The sequence below is a fragment of the Tamandua tetradactyla genome, chromosome 13, assembly GCF_023851605.1.
Source record: "Tamandua tetradactyla isolate mTamTet1 chromosome 13, mTamTet1.pri, whole genome shotgun sequence".
Taxonomy (NCBI): Eukaryota; Metazoa; Chordata; class Mammalia; order Pilosa; family Myrmecophagidae; genus Tamandua; species Tamandua tetradactyla.
The window spans coordinates 18,612,292-18,629,207 of NC_135339.1; the positions used below are offsets into that span (position 1 = coordinate 18,612,292).

The 16,916-nt window shown below is 56.2% G+C and overlaps 1 protein-coding gene across 1 annotated transcript in view; it reads left to right on the top strand.

Annotated features, from left to right (window-relative positions):
• The first annotated feature begins 223 nt into the window (after positions 1–223).
• Positions 224–16,916, top strand: part of LOC143653644 (anthrax toxin receptor-like) — a 30,697-nt gene continuing 14,004 nt past the window's right edge. The window contains exons 1-13 of the mRNA XM_077124786.1: positions 224–594; positions 2,263–2,334; positions 2,998–3,069; positions 5,020–5,101; positions 5,210–5,243; positions 6,290–6,369; positions 6,447–6,515; positions 6,841–6,921; positions 7,039–7,099; positions 10,773–10,871; positions 13,820–13,889; positions 14,222–14,300; positions 15,702–15,962. Of these exons, the coding sequence (XP_076980901.1) occupies positions 419–594; positions 2,263–2,334; positions 2,998–3,069; positions 5,020–5,101; positions 5,210–5,243; positions 6,290–6,369; positions 6,447–6,515; positions 6,841–6,921; positions 7,039–7,099; positions 10,773–10,871; positions 13,820–13,889; positions 14,222–14,300; positions 15,702–15,962 (1,236 nt within the window). The 5' untranslated portion in view covers positions 224–418. The remainder of the gene's footprint in view (positions 595–2,262; positions 2,335–2,997; positions 3,070–5,019; positions 5,102–5,209; positions 5,244–6,289; positions 6,370–6,446; positions 6,516–6,840; positions 6,922–7,038; positions 7,100–10,772; positions 10,872–13,819; positions 13,890–14,221; positions 14,301–15,701; positions 15,963–16,916) is intronic.

Sequence of the window (16,916 nt, forward strand, 5' to 3'; positions counted from 1 at the left end):
CGGCACACCCTCCCCCCTTCCCCTGAGGCCCTCCTCCTCCTCCTGCTTCACTCCCCTGTTCTGGCCCTCTGGGACCACTGACCTTACCTGTTGGCCCTGGGGTGCTGTACGCAGAGCTGCAGGTCACAAAGCCTCCTGTCAACCTTGATGGCCGTTGTAATAAAGGTCTCCGGGCGAGGTCAGGGCGGGGCACTACCAGGAGTCAGCTGCGGGTGCCCCGAGCCAGCAGTTTCCCCCTGTGTGTGCGCTGAGCGGGTGTGCGGTCAGGGCGGAGTGTGTTTTGGTAGCGAGGAGGTGGTCGTGTGCTTTTGTTTATCTATATATAGTTATCTATATATAGGGATACATTTAGGTCCTGGGCCGCGGCAGAGCCCAGCCCCAGGATCCCATTTACGGGGCAGCCAGAAAGGGAGGGAAGATGGGGAGCTGTGTCCTCCCGGCGCCCTTCTGGCTGCTGCTGCTGCTCCTGCCACTGCAGCTGCCTGGCACTGAGGGCAGACCCCAGGGTCTTTTCAGCAGAGGCAGGAGCGGTTTAAAGGCAGCTGAGGAGCAAACATGTAATTCAGTTTTCGATCTCTATTTTATTCTGGACATGTAAGTAGCCAGTGGCATCTGGAGCAGGGACCTGGGGGAGGGAGCGGTGCGCGTTGGGGACAGGCTGAGCAAGACTGAGCTCTGCAGGTGGAGCCCTGAGGCCCTCCCATCCTGGCCTGGGGACCCAGAGAGCCCCTTTGTCTCCTGGGGGTTCACGGGTAGTCCCAGGTTCAGGCACATCAGAGGTGCCCCCGCCAACTCCTTGTTTCCTGAGGCAGAAAGAATGCACTAGGCTTTTCTCCAGATGCTTCTTCTACGGAGGGGAACAAAAACCATCATATTGTTTCTGGAGGACTTCTGGCCTCACCATCAAGTCGGGTGATTGGGTTGAATTCATATTTTATTAGACACTTGTTTCCACCTTTTGGCGCTAGAAAAATAATGCTGCTGTGGATAATATAAAGGTATCTGGCGGAGTCCCTGTTTTCACTTTTTTGGATTCTGTAGTTAGGAGTTGAATTGATGGGTGATATGGCATGTCTATATTTAACTTTTGGGGGACCACCATACTGTGGTGAGCAGGTGCGCGGTGAGGGCCGAGCAGGTCTCAATAGCGAGCAGTTTCGGGGCACCCGCAGCCAACTGCCTGGTAGCTCGCTACCGACACACGCTCCGCCCCCACCGCGCACCCACTCAGGGCGCACTGAGGGGAAGGGTGCAAAAAGAGAGAAGAGGAGTAATGAGAGGGGAGTGAATAGTGTCAGCATTAGTTAGGAAAAGGAGTGGCCTTGCACATTAGCTTGGGGGCTGCTGAGTGTAAAATCTGTACTGTAGATATGTTTCCAGAGGCTAGTGCATTGCTGCCAGCAAACTTCAGGTGCTGGGGCGTCACTCAGGGTGTTTGCACCTCTGGCAATGAGTAGAGCAGGGGCTTGCAGTTGGAGGTAGGTTCACATCCATGCTAGCTCTAGAAATTGTGGCAAACCTGCCTTATCCTCAGTTATTTCATGTGTTAAATGAGAGTAATGCTGGAATCATGGGGTGGTCCTAGAACTAGGAGGGAGAAGGCATAACTTGGGAGTGCAGTGAGGAAGGCTTGGCAGATCAGAAACAGACTCCCAGTAGATATCCTACCTAAGGGGTCCGGTTGGGCAGTGTCTGAAGCCCATGAAGGCAAGAGTCCAGCAGAGGCACTTCCACATTAGACCTGGGTAACCTGCAGAGCTGGGCTGTAGCTTACAAAGGACTTAGGGTGGGAGTGATGCAGAAGAGCTCCTGCCCTCACTCCATCACAGACACCTTTAAAGGGCCAGAGAGGAGCCGACAGCTGGGAATGGTCATTACAAAGGAGAGGTAGACCCATGAGAGGGCAGCTCCTCTGAATCCACTGGGATTTGCCCTGAAATACATCCCCCCTGATTCCTTTTCTAAACAGCTCCCACCTAGGAACCACCTCTCCTGGTCTGCCTGGGACTGTCTTGGTTTCAGCCCCGGAAGTCCCAAGTCCAGGGGCTCGTCCTACCTGGGCAAACGGGTCAGAGGGCCACTCCAGCTCCACTGTCCACCATGATGAAAACCCTTGGCCAGGGCCATGCACCCTGGTGCCTGAGGGCTGCTGCACTCCAAGGCTGTGCTGGGAAGGGGAGGGGCTTGTTGGAAAGAGGATGGAAGAGGAGGAGAGCTGGACCCATGTGCCTCATCTCCCTGGCCCATGTTTTCTTTTTTCAGATCGGGCAGCATCAACAACAACTGGATGGACGTTTATAATTTCGTGGAGGACCTAGTAAATAAGTTCAAGAAGTACGGCTTCCCCATGATGTGGGCTTCTCAGTGCTGTGGGGTACCTGTCCTCTGCCTGGCAGAGTGCACAGCCTTTTTAGACTTGGGGGACCTGCAAGTCCCTCGAGCGGGTTTCCTGAGCCCAGGGCACTGATGAGGAGTGGAGAACGGATCCCACTGAACAGTCCATTGTGGTCACTGAGGGGTGGAGCACCTGGGGGTTGGGAGGAGCTTGTTAAAGACTGGGCAGAGCAATGAAGGAGAGGGACGTCTCTGACCCACTCCCCAAAGGGAGAATAATTAGATTGAGGTGGGAGGAGGGGGAGGAAAGGAGGGAGGAAGCTATGAAATATATCACAGTAGAAGGGAGATATGCTGCGGCCTGAGGGACAAGAGGGCAGGTCTTGATGTCACTGTAAGAGGTGACAGGTATGGGTGCATGCATGTATTTTGGGGTGTTGGGGTTTATGGATGGAGCAGATTGTCATCCTGGTACCCTGTCTTGAGTGAAAGCTCTTGAAATCCTTCACTAAAGGTGTGGGCATTACCTGGTTGGGATCGAGTCCCAAATGGAAGAGATGGGGGTGGGCAGGAGGTATTTGGCCTGTGCCCCGGCCTGGCTGTTTGCTGGTGACATTTCCATCTGTGTGAATGACTTCTCACGAGTGGGTGCTTCGTCCCCAGCCCGAAGCTGCGGATGTCGTTTATTCTATATTCAACCGACGGCTTCACTCTCATGCCGCTCACATCAGACAGGTAAGTGCCATCCCACCTTTTCAAGGCAGATCTGGAGGCCTGTGCAGAAGCAGGGGAATGGGGCTTGCAGAGCTGCTGATCCATGAAAGGTTTCAGGGCACTCAGGGACACAAGGGCCTGGAGCCCAATCCAGAGTGGGGACACCCAAAAGAGAGGGGAGAACACCTCAGCTGGAGGGAGCGCCTGGGTTCTGGATGCGGAGAGCGCTTCAGCACCTTGGAGAGAAGCTCGGGCAGCAGGGGAGGCTGTGGGCGTCCTCCAGGGAGAAGGGGGTGCAGTAAAGGCAGGAATGTGGACAGCCTGCCAGGCATCTGGCTCCCAGAAAAGCTAGAATGCGCTGAGGTTCGGGGCTGGGAGAAAGCCAGGTGGGGTGCACGTGGGCGTCATTTGGGTTTGGGAGAGAGGACCCAAGTGGGTTTGAGGTGGGAAAAGGTCCATGGGAAGGACGCTGGCAGGGGGCAGAGAGGAAGGAGACAGGAGAGGGCATGGGTGTCAGGAGGAGGAGCTGACCTGTGACATGGGGAGGCTACTACTTCTTCCCAGGCAGGGAAGCTTCAGGGAGCAGGGCTGGGAGGCTGGCGCTGACCTCCTTGGTCTCCTTGGGCAGTGGAGTTGTTGGGGAGGCACGACAGGAATGAGGGGTGGGGGACAGGGGAGTGGAAAAGATGCAGTGTACATGGAAGGATGCAGCGCCATGGCACTCTGAGTCCTCCAGCAGCCAGCCCAAGGAAGGCCCACGGGATTTCCATCAGAGCTGGGCTCAACCTAGGATTCCCAAACGTGTCCCACTGCCCAGGAGCTGAGGAGGGAGGCACAGAGGGGCAGGAGTGGGACCTGCCTGGCGGGGTCCTCCAAAGGGGGCCCATGGAGCCTTAGAGGAGAGGCAGGAGGGCCCCCTGCATGGTCCGTTGAGAACCCATGGCCTGGGCTGGGCTGGGGTGGTGCATTCCGAGGTGATGCTGACGGGCTACAGTTGGCTGAGGACCAGGGTCCTCAAAGCAGGCTGCCTTGCAGGCAGGAGGCCAGAGTGCAGAGGGGCTGCGAAGCTGTCGGTAGGGGGGGAACCAGGAAGAGGGTTTCTCAGGATGAAAGTGTCTTCACAAGGAGAAGGCTTGTCCACAGAGGCGGGGGTTTGCAGACCTGCCTGCAGGGCAGCCCCCTACAGGGATCTGGATCCAAGGCTCCCTCACCTCCTCAACTGGGCCTGAGCCCCTGAGCACTCACCCCACTGCAGCAGACCCTCTGCCTCTAGCCTGAGGCCAGCCTTGCTGGGCCAGCTCCACCACATCATGTCAGATTAGCCTGACTGCAATCCCCCCCGGTCCCCAGCACCAGCCCTGCCTGCCCCGACCTGTGCATCTGCTCTAATGGCACCTGACAGGGTTGCACAGACACCTTGTGGGGCTGACTCCTCCCAGCCTCTGGCCTTTTTCTCTGAGGAGCACAGGAACCCAAGGGGCCCTGGCACTCTGATTAGGAACAGCCTCTCCTTCCTTTAGTGCTGACTCAAGGGGAAGCAGCCAGTGGGAATGAGCCCACCCCAGGAGTCTGTGGCCGTGGGGGGGGAGGACAGCAGACAAGCGGGGGGCACTTTCCCAAACCACCCCCATGGGAGGGGCGGGTGCTGCCCTGAGGACCCTGAGGACTTTGGTGGAAACTGATCCACGCTGAGTCCTGACTTACAGCTCCCCATGCTGGGAACGTTCCCCACTTGGACTGTGGACATCAGAGGCCGGGCCCTGGGTAGGGTCCCTGGGGGCTGGAGGCTGGGAGCCATGGGACATGAATGAGCCCCCAGCAAACCAGTCCAGTCCCATGGGAACAGCAGAGCCGCCCCCCACGGTGCTGACCTGCCCGGGGGTCAGTCGCCCCACATCCTTGCTCAACCATGCAGCACGATTGGTTAGCAGCACCCCCCAACTCAACCCCCTCTTCTCTATTTTGTTTCAGAAAAGAAATCGAACGTGGCCTTAAAGACCTTCAGGCTATCATACCTGAGGGATCTACATTCATGCAGGAAGGGTTTAAAAAGGTACACACTGCTAGAGCTTGGAGAATGTTTCCAGATTGATAAAGTTCTTAGAGTATTCCTTGGATCATCTAACCCGCTTTCTCCCAATGTTTCTTCATTTCGTTGCAGGCAAATGAGCAGATTGAAAAAGAGATCGGGGAAGGTAAGCCACCTGTGGACTGCGGTGTTCTCAGGTGTAGAGGGCAAAGCCAGGCTGGGGCATCGGCGAGCTCTGGGTTCCAGTCTCACCACAGCCACATTCTAGCTGAGTTGGAGAAAGTTCCTTCACCTCTTGGAGCCACAGATTCCTCATCTGTACAGTGAGAATAAGGAAACGCTGCATCTAGTGATTTATGAAAGCAGAATGAGATCTGCCTGTAGTTCTTGGTCTTGATAAGTTCGAGATGCTTCCACGTGAGGCCGTGTCCCTCTGGTGACTGCAGCTTGACTGCATGAAAAGCGAAGGAAGCAGCCAAGGGCACCTTGAGCAGACTTAGGTTTCTGTTTACAGATTTTCACCCTTTCCTGAGCACATTCTCCTCTGAGCTATACTTTTAGCTTTTGGCTCCTTGTCCTTTTACCCTGTGACTTCATCCCTGACCATGTGAGAAGCTATCCTCAGAACAGGACAGACTTCCACTTAGGCTTAGGGATTCAACCTTTGTAAGGGGAGTTGCACCAGCATTTGCTGAGGCCTTGAACTGGGCATGTGGTCCTTTCTCAATTGGCCAGGTGTCTTGAGCCCCAGGACACTGGTGGGGACCCCCCCAGGTCCTGCCTGGCCCTAGTGTCCCCTTGCCATGAGCCCTGCAGCACACCTTCCACAGGAGAGTCTGGCTGCTGCTCTGGAGTCTTACACCTGTCACATGTATGGACTCAGTGTCCCGTCCTGGCACAGGCTGTACCATCTGTTTATGGGGAGGATGTGGGCAGCCAGCGAGGAGGGGCCCTAAAGAGGCTCAGTCTCCTTGTCTGCAAAGTGGGCCCTGGGCTGAGGGTCTTCTCACTCCTGGGTCTGCTGCAAAGCCTGCAGTTGGATGTGGTGCTTGTGTCTCCCAGGGAGCTGCCCACGCCTTGCCCATGAACACTTGGTGTCAGGGCACTGGGCCATGTACTGGCCTGGGCATCTCCATGGCCCTGGAAGCCTGTGGCTACCTGATGCACCCCTGGTGCCTTTCTCAATGCAGCCAATCCTCACTTGTCCCACAGGTAAGAAGGTTTCCAGTATGATTATTGCTTTTACGGATGGAACGCTAGAGCCAAAACCGTATGAAGAAACCAAGTTTGAAGTAAGTTCAGTCCATGGTTATGTGTGTTTTCCTGCACACGTTTTGGTGCATTATACTTAATTTCTTCTCTCTCTTAGGCTCAAAAGGCTCGGTCGATGGGGGCCACTGTTTATGGCGTGGGCGTAAAAGATTACGAACAGTCACAGGTAAGTCAGAACAGGTAACCCAGGGACCACCCTTGGGCCTGGGGAAGGTATCAGAGGCTGCTTTCCCAGGGGTTCCCGGGATGATATTGCAGCCCACATTATTTGGAGCCACCCATGCCCACTGCAGAGCGTGGTAACAGGGGCTTGGCCAAATGAAGGTGCAGGAGTTTGCTGCTCCTTAAGGGGGTTCTGCTGGCAGACAGAAGGATCTAGTCTTCGAGTGTAGCACTCCCTGGGCCCCGGACATGGTAGCCAGAGACTGTCTCCTGTGTGAGCCCCTTCAGTCCCCTGGCTGTGAGTCCAAGCCACCTCCTCTCCCTTGTAGCTGGAAGGATTTGCAGACAGCAAGGACCATGCTTTTGGAGTGACTGGGGGATTCAATGCCCTGACAAGCATCACTGACAGGGTGAGTGGGTGCTGGATATTGGGGGGGGGGGTGAGAAGCTGCAAGGAAGGAGGGGCTTCTGAAATATGTCTCCATTGTTCACTCCCCCTGCCCCCCCTGCCCTACTCTATATTCCAGCTTGCAGAAAGGAGCTGCATTGAATTGAAATCTGTGGACCCTATCACTGCTTGTGTGGGAGGTAAGAGCTGAGGATTCACCTGGGCTCCCTGTCCCCACACCCTATAGCAGCTTCGTGGCATTTTGCCTCCATCACATGTGGCCAGAGTCAGAGCCTCCCCCAGGGGACCCAGGCAGCTTGTCTTCTCAAGCCTGCACCTGTCAGGTTTGGGACCCGCCCACGGCATGTGTGCTGAGTGCCCGCTGGAGGGGCTTGAGGTGGATTCTGAGCATTCTCTGTCCTGTCTGAGACTGGTTTTGTCCTGCCCTGTGCAGCCCTGTGCAGCCCTGTGGTCCTGGTAGCCTGTGACGAGCCAGGAACTTCTGAGGCTCATTCTTGGTGCCATTCCCCCCCCAGCCACTCCCGGTTGTCAAGAACTTTTAGTTTCAACTTTATTGTAGACTTCTAGCCAATATTTGGCTCCCTTTTATAATTTCTATTAACCGAAACTCTCTTTCTTTTTTTCATATATTGTTTTCCAGGTATCTTTCAATTCTTTTGTCCATGTTTTCCGATAGCTCTTTGACCATTTTTAAACATCTATCTAGTATGTTCATCGTCTAGTCTTCTTTGTTGGTGCTTTCTGATATTTTATTTTATTTCTTTAGATGAGCCGTTGTATCTTGTTTCCTTGTATGCCTTGTAATCTTTTGTAAATTTTAATGTTTTAATTTGTTACCTCTGGAATTTAGTCTCTGAACTGTCCCTTAGTTTTTTTCTATTTATTTTATTTCAAGTTTTTTTTTTTTTGCCTGGGCAGGCACTGGGAACTGAACCCAGGTCTTGGTATGGCAGCTGAGAATTCTGACTGTGGCCTGCCCCCCTTAAGTTTTTATAGTGCTAGTGATGTGCCTAAGATTTCCTTGAATGTCAGAAGCTAACAAAAGCAAAGAAATGCAGAATACACCTTTCATAGCCTTGCAGATTGGCTCTGTGTTGGTCGGTGTTGCCCTCTTAAACATGAACCTAAAGAATAGCCCAGGAAGAATGCACAGGGTCCTCTCCAGACTTCTCTTAGCGTATGTATTCTCCTGGGTGAATGCTTGTGGCCTTAGGAATACCTCCATTTATAGGGATCTGAACTCTCCCTCTTTTCTCTCTGAAATAGTCTTTCCAGTCCTGGGAGCAAGAATTTGTTCCTTGAAGGTGGTAATCCTTTGCCCCAGGCTGCTGAGATTTGATTCTTTCCTACACAAGCTGCTTCTGCATGCAAGGCAAATTCTGGGACAGTGAGCCAGAGAGTTGTGTCCTGATTCAGTCCTTCCTGCTGCCACCTGATATGTTGGCCTGTGCATGTGTGCACCCCGGTATGCACATAGGGGTGACTGTGTGACAGAGAACTACCCTAAGAGCACAGGTCTGAGCCAGGAAAGGGGTAGGGAGGGATTAGCAAGGGGGCCAGCACCTTTTCTGACTGTTCTTAAGTTGCTCTTTCCTTGATTTGATGCACTCCCATCTACTGCAACTGCTAACAGTTGTTTTCTTGAGCTCTGAAGAAGATGGCTTTGCCCGTTCTTGCTAGTTGTTCAGAGAGCCTATGGGGAAGCAGAACTCTAGAGTATCTCCTCTTGCTCCATCGGAAAGCCACTCACTCTCTCTTAGTCTCAGTTTCCCTCTACGATAAATTGGGATACTGATGCCTAGCTCACGGAGTTGGTGGGAGGTTTGGGGGAAACTGTTTTTTAAAAGATCAGTGCATGGGAGATGCTCAGCAAGTAGGAAATGTTCTTTTGGATGAATGTGTAAGTGCAGCCCTTGGTTGGGTAGAGGTTTGCCGATTCGGGGTTCCTCTTGGCTTTTTGTTTGTGGCAAAGGGACTCGCCTCATCTAGAGCCTGATTTGTCTGCAAGCAAGGAGCTAAGCTTTCCCTTCTCTGGTTCCATCTAGTTACATCATGCTTTGTTAAATTTCAGTTCTGCCTTGCAAAATACTTTGTTTTGCAATAAGTACTCTGAAGATGTAAATGGGAAATGACTCTTCCAGGAGATAGAGGGGCATCCTTTTCAGTTTGGGTTGGGTCAGCTGGTCAAAAAGCATCCTGTGTGGGGTGGGGTGGGGGGGACAAGTTTAATGATCCCGCCAAGGCAAAAACTGAGCCTGCATCCAGCTGTGGGGTGGGGCAGAAGGGGCCCTTGAGGGAGGCTGAGAACGGAGGAGGCTGAGATCCCACCAGAAAGCCCCATCCAGAAGAAGCTTTGAGCCTTCAGTCCCTTGATGGCCAAGACTACCACTGCCGAGTGACATGCAGCCTGTCCCTGAGGCCTGCATGTGGGACTCAGCACAGGCTAGCGGACCCTGGAGATTCCCCTTGCTCCCGCATGCTCAAGAGCCACCCAGGCAGGGTCACTGCCAGCAAGTGCTCCTGCGAGCAAAGGGAACGGGCCTGGTGGCCAAGCCAAAGAAGACTGGCTATCCAGGTGGGAGTCTGGGGGTGAAGGTGGGCCCTGCAGTGCAGCATCTACCCATACAGCAGCCTCTTCTCTCAGCAACGGTCAACATGCAGAAATGCCAACTGCTGGGGCTGGATGTTTCCATTTCCCACAAAATCCAGAAATCAGGATTATTAGATTAAATGTCCAATTTGTTAGAGTTGGGCCCCTGTATTTTGAGAAGATTTCAAACCTAAGGGAACAGGTAAGCAGGCCAGTTTTGGCCCAAGGACCAAGAATGCCTCTGTCCTTTAAAACCTTGAATTTACAACCTCTGCCCTGGATGGATGGAAGGGAGAGGCAGGAGGGTGGGAGGCAGGAGAAACTGGAACTGTCAGATCCAAAGTCAGGCCAGTTCTTAGAGGAAATGCCCCTCAGTTCTCTTCCCTGGGAACCCACAAGTGCTGGGGCTGGAATTACCTGGCCTGGGTCAGGAGGCAGCGCTGGGGAAGGAATGGGGTTCAGGTGGACAGACCAGCCTGGAACACCAGAGAACTCCCTGAGGCACCAACTGCCCCCCCCCCATGTCTGCTGTAATGTTTGCCTCGGGGTTGAAAAGCCCAGGAGCCCCACCCCCACCCCCACCAAGCCACCTGGCCAAGGTCTCTGCCCTGAACAAGCCCTCAGCGTCTCAGTCCTTCCCACACTGGGTCAAGGAAGTGTCCACTGAGCCCCAGCATGGGCCGACTGGGGCCTGGTGGGCTAGGAGGAGACAAGGGCTGACATGTCATCCCAGTTCTGGAGCCACAGCTAAGACAGAGCCGCCCCTTCCATGACGGATTTTCCTGATCGGCGTGCAGGGTGCCTCCAGGCTGCACTGGGCACCAAAAGCACCGAGAGAAGGAATAGCCGCCTAAGTGATCAGAAGTCCCACGGGCCTCCAGGCCGGGGTGCCCAGCTCAGACATGTGACAGGTGCCTGGGGCGTGCTCGGTCAGCTCCTTTCTCACCTGTAAGCCAAGGCCTGGCTGAGCCCACTGCTATACCCTCAGGCTATAGGGACCCCTGTGAGATTTCAGGGCCAGAAACCCCTGGCTGAACCTGCCCCTAGTGAGGGGCCAAGCCAGGCATGTTTCGGGGACCCCCTCTCCCCAACACGAGGCCAGCCCAGCCCCCTCTCAGCCAGGACGCACAGGGGTGGTTCCCACACAGCTGCTTCCTTCCTGAGCCCCTTGAACATCCTCTGGGGATGCCCCACCCTGAACGGCCAGGCCAGACGGAGCACAGCCCGGGTCCTCCTCACAAGCCTGTGCCTTGTCCTTGCAGAGGAATACCAAGTGGTGCTTAGAGGAAGTGGCTTCCTGAATGCACAGGACAAGAAATTGGTTATTTGCCGGTTCAAGTTCAGTGACAACAGCTTTTCAGGTAAGTCCAACTTCGATGCCTCTGAATCTCGAACCACCCCACGCAGGGCTGCGTTGCTTCTGAGGCAGCCACGTCTTCCCAGCCCTTGCCGAACTCTCGCTGTAGGTGCAGTGCAGTTGGAAGCAACACGGCAAGTGGGGGACAGGCCAGGCTGGGGGGACTGGCCGCCCCTCACCTCATCTGTAAAGTGGGGAGTCTGCAAACTCCAGTGAGCATCTGGGAGCAGGGCTGAGCTCTCGGCCGAGGTGGGTGCAGGGGCTGGGCTGCCCTCACCGGGCGTCGTCCCCGAGAGCCGAGGACAGATGTGCAGCGCGCTGGCTGGTGGGAATCGTCGGCAGCCAGCCCGGGGCTCTGTGCCTTGCCTGGTTAGTGGCAGGTCTGGGAAAGGTCTGTTTGTCCTGAATTGAGGGAAGGAGACCCTGCCAGGCCTGGGCTTCAGAATCAGAGGCTCAGATCCCATTGAGCCTTCCCTTCTGAGCCTCTGTTTTCTTGCCTGTAAAATGGGCCTGGGGGTTGTTGCACTAACTAAGCAAGATCATGTATGTGGATCACGAGGTGCACACAAGCTCTTAATAACTGTGTGAAAATTTAAGGGGAAACCTGTAAGTTGGAAGTCCTCAGGCGTCAGGCAGGCCCCGTGGATGGTGAAGGGTTTGAGGAGGCTGAAGGTCCAGGCAGGAGGCGCCTCTGAGCTGAGGTGGGGGTGGGCTTCTACTGAGCCCGGGGACCGGTGGGCCTCCTGCCCCCTCCTCACCTCCCCAGCTGCCTCCTTTGCTCCCGTGAGAGCTTTCTGTTCAATGCGGCCATCTGGTCAACCCAGAACAGCTCCCCTCTCCTAGCACTTCTGGGCATCTCTGCTGCTCTCTGGGAGCACCGCTGGCCCTCCACCCTGCAGCGTGAGTGACGGCCTCAGGGACTGACCTTCCCCTTCCCCTGCACTTTCTCAGGGTGGCCTGGGGACCTAGCGCCCCATTAATACTGACCAGAACCAATCGGAGGACTCCCCACGGCGGTGAGGCTCAGTGCTGGAGACACTGTCTCTAGAAACCTCACAGCCGCCCCCTGGGGACTGCCGTGTGTGGGTCAGGAAACAGGGCCGGGGATGGAGGGGTCTGTCCAAGAGCTCCTGGCCAGTGTCGGCCAAGCTGGACGTGGCCCTGGGCACTGCGGATAAGGAGGGCGGCTTCTATTAACTGAGAAGCCAGGTCCGGGGGCAGGTAGAGCCCCCCAACTGCCCCGGAAATGCGTCCAGATCCCTGGTGGCCGGGGGGGTCTGGGCCCCACCCCAGAATTGTTGCTCAAGTATTTTTGTCAACTTTGACAGAAGAAAAGGAAACTGAGCTGGAATTAAAGAAATTGTTGTGTCCCACAAAAATATCCCAAAAGAGACTTTTTAGTTCCTAAAAGACACCCCTAAAGTTAAAAGTAGACTATAAAACATGAAGGGTTTGGGGTTATAACTGGAGAATTCTATTTCACTTCTGGTCTGTGATTTAAAGGTTAAATGCCCAGGAAGTAACACCTGGACACCACCCCCACCGAAATCAGTGAGCATTTTTAAACAAGCTTTTTTAAAAATCCATTTTAAGAGAACCCCTTTACATTCCCTCTCCTTGGGGACAATGTCCCCTGAGAGCACCTGTGGAGGGGTGGCCCGACCTGCAAACGGGCCCTTCTGCTGCAGCGGGCAGCGCGGCTCCCATCTGTTCTGCTCTCATCCTTTGGGGGTTGCACGGCAATGGGAGACCTGGCCTCCCTCTGCAGACAGACAGGCAGACAGCATCGGCTCACCCTCATGCCCAGGGTGGGGCAGTGGGCCCGGGCTCTGGGAAGCAGAGGTTGTTGCTCCTCCAGCCTTGGGGGGCCTGGGCACCCAACGGCCTCTGGAATCCTGGAGGGCAGAACTCTGTGGCCTCTGAGACCAGTCGTCCCAGCTGCCAGGGAAGCAGGGGACGGGAGCAGAGAGCTGGGAGCCACGTCTGCGCAGGAAAGCAGCTTTGTGCTTGTCCCTTTACCCCAGTTCAGGGGCTTATGAACAGGTGTGGGTTGTGGGCCCAGCAGGTTCCACCCCACAAGTTATGGGACTGTTCAGAGCCTCATGTGTCTCAACTCCCAAACCCACAAAGAAATTGAAAGCAAAAGCCAAACCCAGCCACCCAAAATCCCCTTCCCATCTCAGGCTTCCCCCTCACAGGAAAGGGCACCGCCGTCCTCTCAGTCCTCTGGTCACAAACCTGGATGTGCCCCGATTCCTCTTGCTTCTGCCCCACATCCAGCCACCGAAGTCCTGCTGCCTTTATATCCAGGCCACATCCAGAATCTGTCAGCCCCAGACAGACTCGCTGTCCTGGGAATAAGACCCAAACTTCCCATCCATGCTTGCTTCCTCCCTTCCTGCACAAGCACAACCACTTAGGATCTCAGGACCTTGGCACATGCCACTCCCACAGCCTGGAACTGTCCTGCCTTTGATCTCTCCCTGCTGGTTTCTTCACCTTTTTAGGCCTAGAGCAGGCATTGCCCCCTCAGAGAGCCCTGATTTTTAATAGACACTTCAACAACGTACAAAAGTTGTGAGACTCGTCTATGGAGCTTGAAGCACCCCTCACCTGCTTCCAGTAATTGTCAGCCATGCTGAGCTGTTGTCATTGACATCCCTGCTGCAGGTTATTTGAAGCAAATCCCACATACTATATCAATTCACATGCAAAAATCCTAACTTCTCTACATGATAAATTGTACCTGTAAAAGGAAGGCCAGGCTATCCGTTCTAAGTAGCTGTCCCTTCACCTCCTTTCTCTGTCCTCCCTGTTTTCACTTGTCATAGCACTTTTCACGCTGGCATGCATTTGTCAGCATCAGCTCTGCTTGCCGAGGGCAGGTGGAAGGTGAGGGATGGAAGGACTGGTGTGTGTTCTGACTTGCTCCCCATGTGATTTCCCTTTTAGATGAAACAGCCATCTCTGTGGAAGAGAAAGTCATAACTTGCCCTGGAGTAGATCTGGAGGAACCTGGAGAGTAAGTGCCCCAGTCTGGGGACCCTCATGAGCAGGAGACCAGGTGGGCAGTGTGGGTGATCTTTAGGGGTCCTGCATATGGATACTCTCGGCCGGGCACCCCGGGCACCCTCCATCCCTGCCCTGCTGGATGGTCCCTGGAGGTGGTCAGGGATCCGTGTGGCTGACCTCTCCTGAGGACATCAGGAGGTGAAAGGGTGCCTGCCTTAGTTTCCCCTCTCCACCAGCCCCAGAGGCCTTATTGGCAAGGTCAGTACACCCAGGAGGGCTGTGGGCCAAGGCCGGAGCCCAGGGCGAGACCTGCTTGTCACCCTCTGCCCTCTCTGTGCTCAGGTCCATCGCGGTTGAAGTGAGCCTCAACAACGGCATTTCCTTCTTCAGCAACAACCTCAAAATCACTGGAAAACAGTGTGTGAGTGCCTGGGTGGGGCAGCTGCCATCTCGGCCTGTTGAGAGCCCAGCGCTGGGGGCAGACACACCCCGGGGGGTCAGGTTGTCAGCCAGGGTGAGTGGGTGGGGTGGGAGGGGTCCCCCTCCGCCAGAACCGAGGTCCAGGACTCTGACGGCCCCTGGCCCCGCAGGACCCCAAGGCTGTCCCCTCCAGGTCGGGGTCCAGGGCCAGCAGGCTGTGCAGAGCCGTGAACTGGTAGCCCTGCCCTGGCCCGCCCTCACCCCCCTATAAGCCTGCACAGCCCCCACCTCCCGGGCCCGCCTGGTCCATGTCTGCTGCCGTTGTGCAGATGTGCTGGGCGCCTCAGCTGTCCCCTCTGCTCACTGTCCCTGACCCTGCAGGAAGTTCTCTCCTGTGGTGGCTGGGAGCTCAGCAGGTCGGAGGGGAGGCACTGGGGCTCGGCTCTGGGGAAGGTGCCCTGGCATGTAGGGGATACTGCTGGGGGCCAGCTGTCCAGAGCTCACGTCGGGTGGGCATCCGGACCCAGGGCAGCAGATCTTGGGCGGGTGAGTGTGAAGCCCGAGCAGTGGTGCCTGAAGGGGCAGAGAAGAAAGGGGCGTGATGCCGCCGCCCTGCGGACCCGAAGAGCTGTTAGCACTCCCCTGTCTCGCACACAGATCCCCGCGCCTCCCTTGCCAATCCCTGCACATCCGCTCACAGGCCATCAAATCGCACCCCACCCCACCCAGCAGTTCACCCCCAGCCTGCCCTGGACACACACATGCTAAAGGGCAGGAGCCACCCTGAGGTCCAAGCTCCTGGGCTCTCCCTGCAGCCAGCCTGTCTCTGGAGGGGGTGGTTCCCTTCCTCTCTTCCCCGGTGGGCAGTACCAGGTCCTCCCATACCCTGGCCCAGCGTCTGGTTTCTCTGAACCTTCCCTCCATGTCCCACGTGCCCTCCAGACGTGGGACATGGCCGTTTACCCCGGAAGGGCGTGGAGCGTGAGGCTCAGTGGGCCGCTCAGGAGCTTTGCCCAGGGCTGTAGAGCAGGCGGGTGTACAGGACGTGGGACTGGGCTCAGGTCTCGTGCCTCCACCCTCCCTGCCAGGCCTCCCAGTGACCTCCAGTGGCCTTGCCCATCCATGTAGCTGTACCTTTTACCATCCTCCACACCTCCTCCACTGTCAGCCGAGGTGTACCCTAGAGGACAGGACCTTCAGAGCCTCTGGGCAGGGCTTGGAGCGGGGCCAGAGGCCGCGTCCATGGTCCCTCTGTGGTCCTTGGAGGTGGGCAGCTGAGGAGCAGGGGAGGTGGAGATTGGTTGTTTCAGGTGGAATGCCAGGGGCTGGAACCCAGCCCAGCCCACGGCCACGCACGTTCTCTGCCCAGCGAGTCTGGACAGTGACTGGGCTCTTTCCGCAGGGAAAGGACACTCCCGTCACCGTTCGTAGCACCAAAAGAATTCATACCACCAGGGCTACAGAGGCTCCCCCGGAAGTCCCACCTGAGGTTCCCCCCGAAACCACCATAGAGACTGAGACAACCACAGAGACAACCACCCATGCTGTCACTGTGCGTGTGATCAAGACCAAAAAATTCCCAGTGGTCCCCGTGCTCGCCGGCGTGGTGGGGCTGCTGGCCCTGCTGCTGCTGCTGCTATCCCTCTGGCGCCTGTGCAGCTGGGTGAGTGCCCCTCCCCAGCCACCCTGCCTGCAGGCAGGTCCCCTCAGCTCCCAGGTGGTCCCGGGAGCCACCACTGAGGCTCAGGCTCTGTCATCCCCCTGGGAGCCCACTGGCGCCCCGAGCTGCTCTGGGGCCTCCTGTCCTGTCTGCTCTGGGGCTTTCCTGGGGATGCTCTGCCTGCTGGCCAGGCCCGTCCCGGTGCCCACAGTCTGGGGCCCAGGAGGGTGACACGTGCCCAGAGTGAAGCAGAGCAGGTGCAAGGGACAGGAGTGAGATCCCCTGGAGTCAGGAGCAAAGAAGCCTGTGAGGGAGCTTAGGCAGACCCTTCCTTGAGAGCTGGGGGCAGAAAGTGGAGAAAGCAGTGATGTGGAGGGGACAGGGACCCACAGAGAACAGGCAGGTGAGTCTCTGCTCAGGTAGAGCAGCAAGGAGGGAAAGCCTGGTAGGGGACTGTCCCCGAAGGAACTGAATTGTGACGGCTGCACAGGGAGGGCAGGGAATTCTAGGTGGATGGACAGGGACAGCGTCCTTCTGTCTCCACAAGATGTGTGGGCTGATGATAAACCTACTGGGTGCTGTGCCTCAGTCAGGGACGGAGCCCCTCAGCCTGCCTGGTCTGCCCCCAGCCCTCCAGGGGTGCATGCGTCACCATGACAAATGGAGAAACTGAAGCTCGGAGAGAACCTGGCCAGCTGCAGCCCCACAAGTATCATGAGCCAAGATGAAACCCTAAAACCCATGGCCTGCCCCACTGTTTAAACCATGGGCTGTCCCTGATTTGCCCATGATCTAACCCATAGTCTGCCCGTGGGTTAACCCGTGCTCTAACCCGTGGTCTGCCCGTGGGTTAACCCGTGCTCTAACCCGTGGTCTGCCCGTGGGTTAACCCGTGCTCTAACCCGTGGTCTGCCCGTGGGTTAACCCGTGCTCTAACCCGTGGTCTGCCCGTGGGTT